Source organism: Bubalus bubalis, chromosome 19 (assembly GCF_019923935.1).
Source record: "Bubalus bubalis isolate 160015118507 breed Murrah chromosome 19, NDDB_SH_1, whole genome shotgun sequence".
Classification (NCBI taxonomy): domain Eukaryota; kingdom Metazoa; phylum Chordata; class Mammalia; order Artiodactyla; family Bovidae; genus Bubalus; species Bubalus bubalis.
The window spans coordinates 3686750-3703622 of NC_059175.1; the positions used below are offsets into that span (position 1 = coordinate 3686750).

Genomic DNA, 16873 nt, shown 5'->3' on the forward strand with positions numbered 1-16873 from the left:
GAATGAGTGGACAGGGAGCTGAGTGGGTGCGTAGGTGATGGGTGGGTGGGTGACTAGAAGGATGTGTTAGAGGATGGAGGGACGGGTGTGTGGATGGATGGATGAATGAATGAGTGGGTAGAGGGGTGGGCTGATGAGTGGACAAGTAAATGGAAGGGGAGGGAAGTGGATGAAGAGGTGGGTGGGTATATGGAGGAGGGAGGTGAGTTAGGGAATACAGGGTCTCGGGCAAAGCCAGCTTCTTTTAGTGTCCCTGATTCCACACTTAATGCTATAGACAGACAGATAGGTCTATTTTTTGGCAGCGTAGCAGGTGAGATCTTAGCTCCCTGACTATGGACTGAATCTGTGCCCGTACAGTTGGAGCACAGAGCCCGAAACACTGGACTGCCAGGGAAGTCTCAGACAGACAGTTCTTGCACCAGGAAGACCCAAATCTCCCGTCTCATCCCTACCCTGTTACGGCCGTCAGCAGCCCCTCCCAGCCTCACCTGAGGAATCGCATCTCCTCGTCCTTCTTCTCATCCTCGCTGATGATCTTGGAGGTGGTAATGCTCACCTCCACGCCGTCCACCACAAACTTGCGTGTCCTCTTCAGGGTCTTATTGTGCAGCCTTGAGTCCTGGCCAGGGAAGATCATTAGGCAAAGCTCAGCATTACAGCCATGAATCCATGGGTGGCCCAGTCTCAGCCCAGTCCAGGAAGGAGGTAACTGTCCATGGTTCCCAGCATGCCTCAAGCTTCTCAACCTGGAGGCCTGAGTCTCTGAGGTTAGGCCTCTTCCTCTCCCTGACCTCACCCTTCGGACACTGCTCAGGCTCTGCCTGCTGACCGCCAGCATTCTCTCACACACAGGGCACAGCAGCCAAGCGAACTGGGTTTCGACTCTCCTTCTGCACCTCCGGGCCCTGTGACCCTGGGCAAGCCCCTGGTCCTGCCCAAGCCTCAGCTTCCTCAACCTGTCAGAGGAGACGGGCAGTGCTTGCCTCCCAGGTTGTTCTGAAGATGCAATGAAGCAGGGGCGGGTGGAATTCAACAGCACCTGGGTCATGACAAGGGCTCAACACTTGATATTTATTTCTGACGGTTGCTATTGCAGACCACAATCTCCTATCTTCAATGCCAAAATCCAAGGAGCCTGGAAAACCAGAGTTCAGAACTATGTTGGCAGCCAAGCCTAACCTGACCTGAACTCCACAGGAGGCCACACCCCTCTGGAGCCACCCTGAGATTACTCATATCTTTGTCTTTACCTTTTCCTATGCATAATCATGCCCCTCACCTGTGATCGCTTACACAGTGCTGCCAGAACTCCTGGGGGCATTTAAACACCCTTTGAACATCCTCCATCCTGACTTAGATGAGCCTGTGGGTCTGCACTGGAGTCCTCATGGCATCTCCTTCTCCAACTCCTCCCCTGGCTCCAGAGGCCCTTCCTGGTGGAGCCCAGCCTGGCCTTTCCAGCATCTTCCTACGGCAGCCCCTCCTGTGCCCCGAGACTCAATTCAGGATGAGTCAGACTAGCAACCAGGAAGAGGCTAGCCGGAGATGGCGAGGGAGAAAGGCCTGGGTCCCGGTCACAGGGCCTCTGCAAGGGGGTAACAGACTCCCCGTGAAGCCAAGGGCGCTGACGCAGCCAGGCGCTCTTATCAGAGCAGCTGTGTTCCCTGACTCACTGCCAGCCCTCCAGTAAAGGGATCCTCTCAACACCCTCGAGGAGAGGCGAGGTGGACCAGACTTAAAAAAAAAAAATTATCTTTTTTTTTCTAACCCTTAGTGTCTTTCCAAGAAGAAAAGGGACAGAAACCCTGTCCTAAGACCCCGATGCTTCTTACACCTAAAAGCTGCTGCCCTTACTGCTTGTCCTGTTCTATTTGTCTGATATTCTCACTTTAAAAAGTTAGCTTTTAGTTTTGTGCTTGCCTTTAATGTACTAGCTTTAAATGTAATATGATCTAATCTATTCAATTTTTTGGTGTGATTTCTCTCCCCCACTCCACCCCACCCTCAAAAAGAAAAAAGAAACATCCTTTCTTTCTGTTCCCAAAGGCAACTGCAACAGCTGGCTGCTTCTCCTTTTTCCTTCTTTCATTTGGGCCAAAATTTTTGAGTCTCTGCTGTGTGGTTTTCAAACAAAAAGGTTGCAAAACATTTCCTAAATTCAGCCTTGGTTGGGGGTGAGGTTCTTGGGGCGGCCAATCAGGTGACCAAAGGTGAGTTCGCGAACATCTCATGATCTGTGGGAGCGGGCCGGGGAAGGGCCAGGCCTCCCTGAGAGAAAGAGGCCACACAGCCAGCAGCCAGGACACCGTGACATGCGGGGTCCAGAGCACAGAGGCTGAGGTCTGCCCAGCTCCCCACCTGCCACCTGAGGCTCTGTTTGCGGGCTGTACTCAGTGATACGGCTCCTTTTAGGCATTTTGCAGCACAGGCCTCGCGTTGAGCTCTCAGGTGCAGTGGCTAGAGTCGCTCACAACGCCGCTCCCCCTCAGAACAGCCATAAGCCCACTCCCTTCCGCTGACTCTATCAGCAAATGGACCACACAGCCGGTCCATAAGTCAGAGAGCTTTCACTTCCAAAATTCTCTCTCCCTAGTTTGAACAAGGCCTTTAACCAAACTCAATTTAAATAGAACCCCAAACTGAAATTAAAACCCAAACCTACTGCCTGACATGTCTTAACCCCAGACTGAACTCAAGATATTTGGGGGATTAAACAGCGATTCAAACAAAGGGCTCCTAAGAAAGAGAAATCTCATGAACCACTTAAAATGCAAGGCAGCCACCGGACGCTCTCACAACCCAACACTGAGCAGCAGTAACTTCTGCAGAATGCCTGCCCCGAGCCCGCAGCGCAAGAGGTGCGGTTACCTTGATGGACAGAGAGCCCGACTCCTTGTTCACGGACAGGTCTGCTGACAGGGAGGTGCCGAAGTCCGTGCTGCCAGAGGTGGAGACGCTGCCACAATCCGAGTCCCTCTTGGAAAGGCTCTGTGCCCCCGGGGCGGGGAGCTCCAGACTGCCATTGGTCAGCTCGCTGCGCAAGGTCTCCAGGGCGCTGCTGTTGGGACGGCTCTGGCTTGCTTTCTGGGACCTGCTGGCTGCTGGACTGAGGTCTCCACCCTGGTCAGCGGCTTGCTTCTCCTCGGACACCTGAATTCTGGCACCCATGGACACCGGTCGGAACTTCCGGAGGGGCACAGGCACCGCCTGGCCGTTCTCATTTCCAGGGGCCACATCCAGGGGGCTGGTGGCCGGGAGGGCCCCGTCCCCAGGGGGCTCGCTGGGCCCATTTGCACCGTCCTGAGGCTGGCTGGGAGGTGGCGGGGTGAAAGGTGATTCTTTGAGAAGTTTGTCTGCATCAATGCTCAGCTGACTCACCTCGGAGGAGTCTCGAGTGTGGTTCTCCAGAGGCTAGGAAAAAACAGACAGTCAAGGCCACTGTCCTGTGTGTCTCAGCAACAGTCAGAGACGCAGCGAGGCTGGACAGTCAGACACCCACAAGGTTCGGAAGAGGGCCAGGGAGGTCTCATAGGCGCCTCTCTAGTGACCCACAGTCCTCCCCACTTCCTGCTGCCCAACCAACAATAAAATTACCACTTGCTGTCAGGAACAGGTATTCCTCCTAGGAGTGGAGGCAACTGCGGCCAGCTAGACAGCTCGGGCCCTGTCTAAAGCGGGCAGCAGCTACCATGCTCCAGCCAATCATGAAAGCCTGGGAAAACTGGGTCCCCTGAGCCCAGACCTTCCAATTTTTCAAGACAAGCTGGAATCTGGAGTTTTACATGCCATCTCCCAATTTTTAGATGGCAACTAATTCAAATTTTTAAAAAGTCACAGAAAGGCCAAGCCAAACTAATCCAGAGGCTAGATTTCAGTCTATTAACCGCTATGTTTTCTATGTTTTGTTTTTGTGTTTTAGAGCTTTTGGGGGGTAGAAGTACTAAAAATGTTGTTATTGTGAAACAGAACAAGGATTTCTGTGGATGAAACATAAACGTCCCCCTTAATGAATAAAGTAAACATCCACGGAACCACCTTCCAGGTCAAGAGTGGGACACATCCCAGACCTGAGACCCTCCCCTTGTCCAGGAGGGTCTCCCTGTGTCCAGCCTCCCCTTAACATTGTCCTGACCTTGACCTCTAAGTGTTATAGGTTAGTTATAGGATTCACACACCAGCTCCGGCTCCTCCCAGGAATGAATTACACTTGAGGAAGTGCTATATCATCCTTCCCAAACAGACAGGTCTGGACAAGCCTCGCTAGGTCCACAGCACCATCTGGACAGTAAGTCTCCCCTCCTGGAGGAAGCTGTCCCCAAATGACTAGACCAGGGATCCGAAAGTGGCAGTTCAGGACAGAATCCAGCCCACAGATGTGTTTTGTTTGGCTCAAATGTTTTGTAAAAATTTAAATTAGCTTTAAGGCTCCCTGGTGGCTCAGAGGGCAAAGTATCTGCCGGCAATGCAGGACACTCGATTTCAGTCCCTAGGTTGGGAAGACTCCCTGGAGAAGCGAATGGGCAGTCCACTCCAGTATTCTTGCCTGGAGAATCCCATGAACAGAGGAGTCTCAAGGGCTACAAGTCCATGGGATTGCAAAGAGTCGGACACGACTGAGTGGCTAACACAAACGTTTTGTAAAAAGTTTAAATTAGCTTGAATTTAAATTTATACTCAGCCAAGCGCTGAAGCTGCAGATGGGTTACAAGAGTGCCAAGACATGGGTCCCCTGGGCCCTCGCGATGGCCAGACGGGGTCTGGGGTGCTCGGAGCCCCTCAGCCTGTTGCCTCTGATCACAGGCAGCCTTTCTGTGCACTGGGCCCACCGTGTGCTACACACATCCTCATTCTGTGTGTGTCACGACAGGGAGCAGGCTGGGAAGCAAAAGGAGTCCGCCACCAACTTTTAAAACCTGGAAAATCCCACAGAAAATTCCAATTCCTGGTCTTCCCTGAAAATTACAGGATTTGGCCAACACACCCTGCAGCCTCATCCCGGCCCTTGTGCTGTCTTACGTAACCGGTGGCGTGGGAGCCTGTGACCTCTGAGCTGGGAAAGAACAGGAAGGAACCTCTCCTGCGCCTCCTGGTGCCCTTCCGCCCCAGCTGAGGCCTGCGGGGACCCCATCCCTCCCCAGTGCTCCCCGGTACCCCCTGATCTCCTTACAGAGGCAGCCTCCACCGCATCCTCCTCATCCCCCTCATCTCGGCCATCTTCAATCTCCTCCATCACTTCAGCCTTGGCCTCGGCCACCAGCTCCCGCAGGGCCTTGTTGCTGGTGACGCTGCTGACGAAGGGATGCTGAGAGGGGCAAGACAGCTGGGTAAGAATCACAGCGGGCAAGGGTGGGGGTGGTGAGGAGGGGCACCCAAGGCCGGGGAAAAGGCGATCCCCCAAGCAAAGGGGGCTGGCAGCATCCCTCAGGGAGATGTGAACTTGAACTTGGTCAGGCAGACCCAGAGGCAGCTCAGAAAGTCCTGGGTGTGGTGAAAGAGGGCAAACACCAGCTCCGCTGCTCACTAGCTGTTTGACCCTGAGCAGGTCCCTTTCCCTCTCTGAGCTGTGGGCTCCTCACCTCTGCATGGAGAAAATCATAGCAAACCCACAGGGATGGTATGAGGGTGGAAGGAGATCAAGCACAGAGAGGAGTTTAGCCCAAAGTGGGAGCAAAAAATAATGTTTCAGGAGGGTTATTTGTGTTCGTTAATTTATTTTTCATTTTTATTTTTTTGGCCATGCCATGTGGCTTGTGCCATGTGGGATTTCAGTTCCCTGACTAGGGATTGAACCTGGGCCCTCAGCAGTGAATGCATGGAAACTTAACCACTGGACTGCAGGGAATTCCCTGTTAATCTACTTCTTAAAAAGATTTTAAAGGTGTAGTTTAAAAAATATTGGCTTCCCTGGTGGCTCAGTCAGTAAAGAACTGCCTACAATGTAGGAGACTGCTTGTAATGCAAGAAACCCAGCATATGCACAAAGTATAATATATAACATCTAGTATGCACATACAGAGTATAATATATAATATCTAGTATGCACATACAGAGTATACTATATAATATCTAGTATGCACACACAGAGTATAATATATAATATCTAGTATGCACATACAGAGTATACTATATAATATCTAGTATGCACACACAGAGTATAATATATAATATCTAGTATGCACATACAGAGTATACTATATAATATCTAGTATGCACACACAGAGTATAATATATAATATCTAGTATATACATACAGAGTATAATATATAATATCTAGTATGCACATACAGAGTATAATATATAATATCGAGTATGCACATACAGAGTATAATATATAATATCTAGTATGCACATACAGAGTATAATATATAATATCTAGTATGCACACACAGAGTATAATATATAATATCTAGTATATACATACAGAGTATAATATATAATATCTAGTATGCACATACAGAGTATAATATATAATATCGAGTATGCACATACAGAGTATAATATATAATATCTAGTATGCACATACAGAGTATAATATATAATATCTAGTATGCACACACAGAGTATAATATATAATATCTAGTATATACATACAGAGTATAATATATAATATCTAGTATGTACATACAATATAATATATAGTATGTACATACATATACACACACACACTTTATTGAGGAATTACACACAGAAAAGTTCACAAATCATTAAGCTCAGTGACTTTTTCCATATATACAGACTTAGTATAACCACCACCCAGCTCAAGACACAGAACATTTCCATCACTTCAGGAAGGTCCCCATCCCCCTTGCAGTCAAACCCACTGCCCTCAGCCGTCAAGCTCCAGAGACTAGTTTTGCTTGTTATTTAACTCCATCTGAACAGAATCCCAAAATACGTAGTCTTTTGTAGTTGGCTTTCTTCACTCAACACAACTAAGCTGAGACTATGAGATTCCCTTACCTTGTTGCATGTTAGAAAACGGTTCCTTTTCTAATTTTTTTAAAACTTATTTTTATTTATTTTTTAAAATTTTGTGGCCACAGCGCGTGGTATGCAGGATCTTAGTTCCCCAACCAGGGATCAAACTCATGCCCCCTACAAGGGAAGCAAGGATTCCTAACCACTGGGATGACTGCCAGGGAAGTCCGATTGTTCCTTTTTGGTTCCTGGGCAGCATGCTCTCGCGTGACAATGGCACAGCCGTTTATTCTTTCTGCGGCTGATGGCCGCTTCTGTTTTAATAAAGCTGCTATGGAAATGCTTGTATAGGTCTTGGGTTTTGCAAAATCTTGAGGCCAAGAGGTATATGTTATATTCTGAGGCATTTTCAGAAATGTCACATCTCTAAAAAGTGAAAGTTATTTCATGGTCCTTGGGATACACCCAAGCTTTTAAGGCCTCAGTAGATGGTAAACGAGCCTGAAGATCTCCCTACTGCAAGTCTGCACTGCATCAGGGTATGGAAAGGGACGTGGGAGTCCTCAATTTCCCACACTCACTCAGGGCCGCTGAGAAAGGCACAGTGGCTCCCTGTGGTCCATGGCTAAGTCTCTGAGCTCCCAAAGCAGGGGGCCCAGGTTCGACCCCTGGTCAGGGAACTAGGTCCCACATAACACAACTAAAGGCCTGGCGCGGCCAAATAAATAAAAATAATTTATTTTTAAAAAAAGAAAGGCATGTTAGGAGTGGTCATTAAGTTGGAATTTGCTCATTTGAAATTTGCAGGAAGGCTGCAATGAAACTCACTGTTCTTACTGTCAGAAAATTTATCAGTGGAGGAACAGTGAAAACAGGATTGCAGGGTAGTATCTAAATGACTAAAGAGAATAAATTGTCTAGCACCCTGAAAACACATTCACCACAGATAGGTCTACTACAGATCATTCTTATCTGCTTATTCGCTTTTATCTGTTTAGTTCATTTGTGAACGGCCAGAAGCAATACCTGATCACCCGGGGACCTGACTCTGCACACCAGAAACCAACGCAACTCACTCCTGTTAGAGAGCTCTGGCATTCAGACTGCTCTAAACCAGCTGGACTTCCTCTAGGTAGTACCAGCTTTGAAAGGCATGAAGAATTTAATTTCTCATCCTTCTCTCCCACACCCCTCTTCATTTGTCGATTCACGCCTCGGTCCCATGTTGAGGCCAGCAACGTGCTAGGTGCTGAAAAAGGCCAAACAAGCAGACAGGCAAGGTCCCTGGCCTCGGGAAAGACGAAGGGCATGTCACCAGATGACAAGAACATTTTTCAGATCAGGTAAGAGGACAGCACGAGGCTGGAGGAACATGGGCCTGGGCTTGGGTGCTGGGGTAGGGTGGGGTGGAGTCTGCTTAGGTCAGAGGGGCCCCCTTGGGAGGGAACACTCAAGGTGAGACCTGAGGGGATGTAAAGGGGCCACCGACCAGGGGAAGATCTAGGCACAGAGAATTCCAGGCAGGAGCATAAGCGAGTACAAAGGCTGCAGCAAAGCAGTGCTATAAACAGGGACCCTTCAGAGGTGTCACTCCAGTGGCCAAGCAGCTCTGAAAGGTCTTGAGTTGGATGTTAATAAGAGCTGACTCATTTGAAAAGACCTGGATGCTGGGAAAGATTGAGGGCAGGAGGAGAAGGGGACGACAGAGGATGAGATGGTTGGATGGCATCACTGACTCAATGGACATGGGTTTGGGTGGACTCTGGGAGTTGGTGATGGACAGGGAGGCCTGGCATGCTGCGGTTCATGGTGTCGCAGAGTCGGACACAACTGAGCAAATGAACTGAACTGAGGGAAGCAGGAGAGTATAGCAGTGAACACTGCGGGCTCTACACTTGAGACCAGGCTGCCTGGGGTAAAATCCCACTTCCAACAACTTGGACAAGTCAACCTCTCAGAGCCTCAGTTTGCTTATCTGTACCCTAGGAATAATAGTATGGATGGTCTAAGCATTGTAGTAAGAGCTCAAAATATGGCTCAAAAAATCATCTGCATGAGCATCACCACCACCACCCTCATCCCCAGCACCATCCTCATCCCCACCATCACCATCCCCACCACCATTATCATCACCACCAACAGGAGAACCACAATCAGAGAAGCCCGTTAGCACCAGTCTGCCCTCCCAGCCATTCCCATTCCCTCCTGCATCCCCACAGAGCACAGTGCTTCAGAACTGAGGATGAGAATCAGATCCCAAATGTTCCCAAGCTTCACATTGCACAACCTCACACATGTGAACTTGAGCAAGAAGCCACGGGACACTCCACTGCAGTGGCTGAAGCAGATGCAGCAGAAACAAATAATGCAGACACAGGCTTCTGGAAATACCAGGTTTCCATCAAGCCACATCACATATTGACCAAATTAGTGGTTCTTCAGCTTGGCCAGAAGCTGTGTTTTCTTGAGGCTGAACATCTGCTCCATGGCCTCCCTTGAGTACCCCGGAGTCTTTAGAAAGTGGAGGGGGAACTGTGGGGAAGAAAGCTTCTGATGAGGGGCAGGCGAGCAGGGCCACTCCCCTGGACCCCAAGCTCCTGGAATCCCTGGGCAAGCGAGGCTGGCAGACGGAGCAGGCCCTCCTGTCTGATGAGGCCCAGAAGACTGCTTTCTAAACTGCTCTGGGATACAAAGCACACATACCACCCCCACCACTGACCCAGCTCTGTCACCTCCGGGATGTGTTTAAAAGGAGAGACAGCGTGCAGCACAGGAAGGCGTGGGACCTTCCCCAGCGGCCAGCACGCTGTGCGCCACCTGGGGACAGGCTCATCTGGGCACAGGGTCCCTGGAGAGGTGCTCAGGTGCCCCCGAGAAAGACCCGGACCAGAGGGGACGCAGCACTCTGCTCCTTCAGGACGAGGACAGCTACTTTGTGCTGTCCCTGAGGCGAGCCCCATGATGCCACAAAGCTTACCAACTGGCACCCAGCATCCAGCCAGGACCTCTCCTGCCATCTGCATAGTCAACCTTCCAAGACGTTGAGCCTAGTTTTCCTCTGTGTACTTAAAAGTCATCAGCCAGGAACTTCCAGGGGTTAAGACTCTGCCTTCAATGTAGGCAGCATGGGTTAGATGCCTGGTCAGGGAACTAAGATCTCAGATGCCACACAGTGTGACCAAATAAAAAAAGAAAATTAAAACAAAAAAAGAAACCACCAACCGGGATATCCCACACTCCAAGACTAGCTTTAAAAAATGCCTAATAATACTTCCAAGTTTTCAGGTGTCAGTATTTTTCCTTCATTCTCCTTTCCCCACCTCCTAACTTTCCTCCTTCTCTTCTCTCTCTCTTTCATTCGTTCAGAGAGGCACCTTACTAGAGTGGTCAAATGAACAGGTTTGGAACCAGATGACCAGAAATCAGCTCTGTCGCTTACATGCTGTGTGACCTTCTGCAGGCTACTTGACCTCTCTGTGCCTCAGTTTCTTATCATTTGTTTGACGGAGATCCAAACAATACCTACTTCACAGAGTTGTTATGAAGATTAAATTAGTTAACATTCGCTAAACACTTAGAATCGAACCTGGCATGGGAAAAAGCTTACATAACAGTTTACTAAGTAAAAATAAATATATTTAGCAAATATTTAGTTGAAGGCCCTCTCCATACGAGGCACTGTTCTGGATGACTGGGGCGCACTGGTGAAAACAAAACAAAACAAAACAAAAGCTGCTGTCCCCAGGGAGCTGACACGCTGGTCAGGGTGACCAGCAATAAACCTGATACACACGTTATACACTCTAAGTGCTATGTGCCATGGAGAACTAAAGTGGTGCAGGAAGACTGCCCTGGTGGTCCAGTGACTGAGAATCCGCCTTCTAATGCAGCAGACACAGGTTCAATTCCTGGTTGGGGAACCAAGATCCCGCGTGCCTCAACTAAGACCCAATTCAGTGCCCCCCACCCCCGCAAAAAAATGTAGGACACAGGAAGGAGAATTAGGAATGTGAGGGGTGCAGGTGGTTTGCAGTTTTAAATAGAACACTTGGGGGAGGCCTCACTGAGAAGCTGCCATGTGAGCAATGATTTGAAGAAAGAAAAGAGGTGGAGGTGTCTACGGGAAGAGCAGCCCAGGCATAGCGGACAGCCAGCGCAAAGGCCCTGAGGCAGGAGGGCGCCTGGAGTGTCAGCAAGGAGGCTGGTTGGCTGGGGAAGAGTGAGGGGGTAAGAGAGAGACAGATCTGAGGGATCAAGGTGAGACAGGCAGAACTTGCAGGACCCTGCAGGTCACTGAGACTGGATTTTATCCTGAGTAAGATGGAAGTCTCAAGCGGCATGGACTCAGGAGGTATAGGGGCTGACTTGTGCTTTTCCCTCGGCTACAATGGAGGTGGTGAGAAGTGGTTGGATTCTGGGCATGTTCAGAAGGCAGGGATGATGGGACTCCCTGGTAGAATGGATACAGAGTGTGTGAGAAAGACCGGGTAATCCCTCTGAGAAGATGACTGCAAGGTTTGGGGCCTGACTGCTGGCAAGGTGGGGCTGCCATCAACTGGGATGGGAAAATCATTGCTAGAGCACATTTGGGGAAAGATCAGTGGCAGACTTGTTAAGTGTGAGATGCCTGTGGACACCTAAGGCGGGCAGAGAATACTAAGGGGGGTGGAGGGTAAACAATCGGACACAAGGGTCTGGGGTTGAGCAGGGCAGTCTGGGCTGCAGGCAAACTAGGCGAGCCCATCGAGGTGATGGAGACAGAGGAAAAGGCCCTGGCAAACCTCATGTGAATCAGCTGGAGAAGGAGAACAGCCAAAGGAGACAGGCTAGTGACCAGTGAGAAGGAAGGAAACCAAGAGGGCGTGGAGACCTGACATCAGGAACCAACAGCAGGAAGACGCGGGTCGCCTGCGACCGCTGCTGGGGCCCGCAAAACCAGCCCTGCGGCCTGAGCTGACCATGGCGTCCAGAGATGCTGACAACCTTGAAAAGTACGCTGTGCTAGAGCGGAGCAGGTTTAAGAGCAAATTCAACAAGTGTATACTATGCACCAGTGATGCTCCAGACGTCAGGTGGCTACAGACCTGCATCCACTCACACACTTCTGTGATGTGAGCACAATCCACCTCCTGCAGAGGAGGAAACAGGCTCAGGGTGAGGACCACTCCTTCCTGGCGGGTGAGCCTCATTTCAGAGCCTGGGGTACCACCAAGTAATGACAGTCCCAGCTAATATCCAGGCAAGCGAATGAATGGACCACAAGCCAGCAGGGGCAGAAGTCAGTCGGCTGAAGGCAGGATGCAGGGAACGATGAGGGCCAGGAGGAACCAGCAGTCAGGCAAGGGCTGAGGCGGGGGCGTGATCAGCTCTGGAGGAGGCGCTAGCTGGCAGGACGAGATCTGGGCTCGCGTCTGGCCACTCAAAGCCAGGTGACCTCAGTAGGCCTGTTCTCTTCCCTGAGCCTTGGGACCTCACCTATGAGGGTAACAATGCCCCACCCTCCCTAACTCAAGAGATAAATAGGGACATGGAAAAAGCTGACGGTAGCCTAAGCTCTGCAAGCAGTTTTATTTATGTGGAGGGATCTCTCTTTTCTTCTGCAACCCTTCTGTCTTAGCAAAGAGTCCTCTGGCAGGAAGGTTTTTTCCCCCAACTATGGAAAGGAAATTCCTGGCCCAGGCTGAGGCTCCCGCGCTGCCATGGGGGATGAGAGACAGCTGGTCTCTTCACGGCAGCGTCCCGGAGGCCGGATGTTCCAGGCCGGGAGGTGACTGTTCACAGGAAACAATCGGCCCGAGGAGCCTGGAGCTCTCGCATCTGAGGAGGACAGCAGGCCACCCCACCCCCACCGCCGGCTGCCCAGACCGTCCCTGCCCAGCGCCTCCCCACCCGACGGTGAGGCCTCCGTCACTCCAGCCGCGAGACTGCAAACACAGTGCAGAAACCCACAAGGGACGATCGTGACCCCAAGCAGATAACCCCGGTCTGCATCCCCATTTCTTTCCACTTTTAAACAATTTAATTCAAGGCATCAAACAGTCACCGAGCACAGCACCGCACAGTTTAGCTAAGCACTTTCCAGGATCTTCCACTTAACCCTCACAATGACCCTGTAAGGGGAGGGGGGCTGATTATTATCCCCACTTAAGAGTGGGAACAGGGTCACGGCGGGGTGAAGCCCCTCAAGCAGGGTCCCACAGCCAGGAAGCGGCAGAGCTGTGATCTGAACCCAGGCCTTCCCACCCCCAGGCCACACACTTCACCACTGTGCACAGAGCCCAGAGGGACGCCCTAAGCGCCAGCCCAGCCCCCGTGCCTGACTCACAGGAAGTCAGCGCTGGGAAAAAGCGGCTGCATGTGAAGAGAGCCTCCAGGGCGCGGTGGGGCGCGGTGGGGCGCGGCCCCCTCTCCTCCCACCACAGTCAGAAGCGGTCACACAGGGGGAAGCACCAAAGTGGTGGACGGGGTGGAGGGCCAGCCCCTGCCCAACCCCAGGCCCGCTTCCTCTCCCTCTCCCAGCAGTGTTGGTGCCCCCAGGGACAGTGGCCAGGCCACCTGGAGACGGCCGGGTGAGTGGTGCGTGCAGGTTTTCAAACACAGCTGCCAAGGCTCCAACACTCACCCCGTCAGCTGCGGACATCAGGACCCAAGGCATCGGCTCTGGACAAGGGTGGCTCACAGCTACTTCCAGTATTTCAAACAGCTTCAAGGAAGCCACCATCCACTTCCCCACCCTAAGGTCATTCAGCCAGCTAAGGGGATGCTCCCCGAGTCACCTGTCACCCTGGCTGGTCTCCCAGATGCCACGTCCAACAGCCAGAGAGACCTTTGTAAGAGTAACTCAGTGTTTCCCTCCAAACCCTCACAGGTGCCCTGTCCCAAACAGGGTGAAGTCCACGTCCTCCCAAGGTCCTATGTTACCCTCCGTGACCTGGCCCAGCTCTCCTTTGGAAGGCTGCTCCCATCATTAGCCCTTTGCTGGGAGCCTGGACTTGGAGGGGGTTCCCACCGTGAACTGATAAGAGGGGCTGACTCGGCCTACACTGTGCAAATGATGGAGTCCATGCGGACCACCTGCCCAGCCTTCTGGAGCCTGGAACTCTGGTCTGTGCCAGCAGAGGCTGCCCACGTGGTCAGCTGCCAGTGAAACCCTAGGCCCCGAGTTCTCCAACATGCTTCCCAGGGAAACAACACTTCCCACGTGCCACCAGGGAAATAGCTGGGGACCTCGGTGTGTCATCTGTGACTCCACAGGGAGGGGACTCGAGGCACTTCTGCCTGCCTTTCCCACGCGCCTTTTGCTCTGCATCCTTTTGCTATAATAGTCACAGTGGAGAGACTGACTAGATGCTTCGTACCCAGAGTCCTCTTGGGGAAGCACTGAGCCTGGGACTGGACACACTCCGTGCAGCTCTGACCTTGTCTCCAGCCCACCCACCTCCCACACCCCTGTGCTCACCCCAGCCCCCGCACCCAGGCCTCCTGCCTCTGCCAGCTGCACCCATCATGCCCCCATCCCAGGCCTCCACCTCCACTCTCGAGCACCACGTGTGGCCCCCCTCGCCTCCTCTGGGTGTTGGCTCACAGAGCCCCTCGCGTCCTCCTTTTATAGGAGAGCAGCCCCTCCCCTGTGCTGCTCATTGGCCGCCTGTCCCCCTCCCCCAGAAGGTTAGTCCCGTGCAGACAGGACTCTGGTCTCCCTTCGCCCTCCCTGCACAAGGGCTGGCGAGTATGGGTGCCCAGGGCACGCTGGCTATGACTGCACGGCTGTGCACAACGCCCCCAGGGCAGGGTGAGGATGAACCCAGCTTCCGGGTCAAGGCGGGCAGCCACCTGGGAGGGGGGACCACTCACCTCCAGGAGCTGCGCAGCGCTGGGCCGTGTCTCTGGGTTCTTATCCAGGGCCGTCTTCAGGAAATCTCGGAACTCTGCAGACCTGGGAGGACAGACAGGTGGGGGAAGTGAGCTGGGAGCAGGCAAGAGCCGAGAAGACTCCCGCATCAGGGACTCCGCTCTCCTGAGAGTCCCGTGCTTCCCAAACACGCCCCTCAAAGGACAAAGGGCGCCTTCATAAGCGAGCCGGCGGAGGCGACCTCAGGACGCCCTCTGGTCACTGACAGAGGGGATGCAGAATCAGAGAGGGGGCTTGCCCGAGGCCACGCAGCGGAACACAGCCGTACTGGGGCTTTGAGTCCCAACTCCCAGCCTAGGGTTGCGCCGTGTGGCTGCAAGGGCTCATGTGGGCTCTTATTCTTGCAGCGGGATCCGGCTTATTTGAGTTCCGCGGTCTGCGTGGAAGGAGAGCTGATGCTCAGAGCACAGAGGGAGGAAGGAGCTCTGAGGGCCCAGGAGCTCAGAAAAAACCTACCGACCCCCAGGCCTGACTGCTCCCCCGCTGTGGGGCCAAGCGGGGACAGCAGAGCCTGGCACCCCGCCTCCCCTCAGCCCACCTGCCTGGCCACCCAGGGCCGCTGGCCGTCCTGCAAACACCCCCGGGCAGGCCTCCGGGCTCCTTACCACTTAGAGGGCGAGAGCAGTGTGGGAGGGTCGGACTTGGCGATCTTGAGCAGCACCCGCATGGGGTTGAGCTCGTGGTGGGGGGGCTCGATCTGGGCCATCTCAATCAGCGTGATGCCCAGCGACCAGATGTCCGCCTTGTAGTCGTACGGGGTGTCCTTCATGGTCTCACACATCACCACCTCGGGGGCCATCCTGAACCGACCAGGGGACAACAGAGCGCTAAGACCCTGGCCTCCAAAGGCGCCTCCTGGAGGCTCAGGGTCAAGGACCAGCGCGAGCACTCCCAGGACCTGATGTGCGTTCCTTCCCACCCACTATATTCCTTGGGACGGTTTCCTCACAAAAGGACGCCTTCCAAGCAGCTTCACAGCCCAGTCCTGCTGCAGCTCCGATTCCTACCAGAAGAGGGCAGCAGCAATCCAGAACACAGGGTCCTGGGGAAGGGGCGGGTGGGAGCAGGGCGGAGGGGACCCGGGGAGATTGGGGGCGGGAGGGTGGGGAGAAGAAAATACATCAGCACAGAGAGGGGCGGGAGAGAAAAGGAGGAGGAGGAATAAAAGGGGGGAGAGAGAGAGAGTGAGTAATAAGCAGGCAAAAAAGGAACCCAACTCCATGATGGGAAGGGAGTAAAACAGAAAGCAGTTAGGTGTGAAACTGAGAGAGGCTTTTTCTTTTTGGAAAAGAAGGAACCAAAACGGACTGGAAGAGTCTAGGGAGATTTCATATAAGCATAGCAACAGAACTCATACTGTTCATCTTCCTGGCCCCAGCTCTAGCTCTGGGTCTGCCTGTCAATCTACACTTGTTGAATTTATCAAGAACCATTCTCCAGGGAATGTCAGTTCTTATTAGTGGAGCACTTTCTATATGCACCACCCCATTTAATCCTCACAATACCACATTATATAGGCACTATTATACCCCTCATTTCACAGATGAGTAAACTGAGGCACAAAAAGCTGGGTAATATGGCCAAGGTCTCAGCGCGCGCAGGCTCAGACCCAGCAGGCTGACTCAGGAGCCCCTGCCTGTCCTCTCGCCTCCAGCCCAGCCAGGGGTCACCAAGGGGACATGGAGGTGTGACGTTCAGTCCACCATCCCATTTCCAGAGGCTACACGACTCACCAGTAAGGCGTTCCTATGAAGGAATCTCGCTTCTGCAAAGTTTTCAGATTCTTGGCAGACACACCGAAGTCAGCTGCAAGGCAAGAATCTCAGATAGAGGACTGAATGGACATTCCTCCACCCACGGCCCTGGGGTGTGGACGCAGAGATTCGCGTTCCAAACGCGATACCATTTTCTGTCTAGCAAATTAGTGATCATTAAAAAATAATAACACCCACTGCTGTAAGAGGTATGCACCTTCCTACTTGCCAATAAGAATATAAATTGAAGAGGCTTTCAGGAAAGCAGTTTGGCAATAAATAGCAA

General features: G+C 52.4%; 1 protein-coding gene and 1 long non-coding RNA gene across 2 annotated transcripts in view; one reads left to right on the top strand and one right to left on the bottom strand.

The window, feature by feature from the left end:
- Positions 1–16873, bottom strand: part of STK10 (serine/threonine kinase 10) — a 128827-nt gene that overhangs the window by 35354 nt on the left and 76600 nt on the right. The window contains exons 5-10 of the mRNA XM_006053696.4: positions 16567–16639; positions 15439–15633; positions 14776–14857; positions 5171–5305; positions 2872–3414; positions 492–622 (exon numbers count right to left, since the gene is read on the bottom strand). Coding sequence (XP_006053758.2) covers positions 492–622; positions 2872–3414; positions 5171–5305; positions 14776–14857; positions 15439–15633; positions 16567–16639 — 1159 coding nt within the window. The remainder of the gene's footprint in view (positions 1–491; positions 623–2871; positions 3415–5170; positions 5306–14775; positions 14858–15438; positions 15634–16566; positions 16640–16873) is intronic.
- LOC123330620 lies at positions 5188–12939 on the top strand. Its single transcript, XR_006546646.1, has 3 exons — positions 5188–5327; positions 7920–8264; positions 10288–12939. It is a non-coding gene; the product is annotated as an uncharacterized LOC123330620 (long non-coding RNA).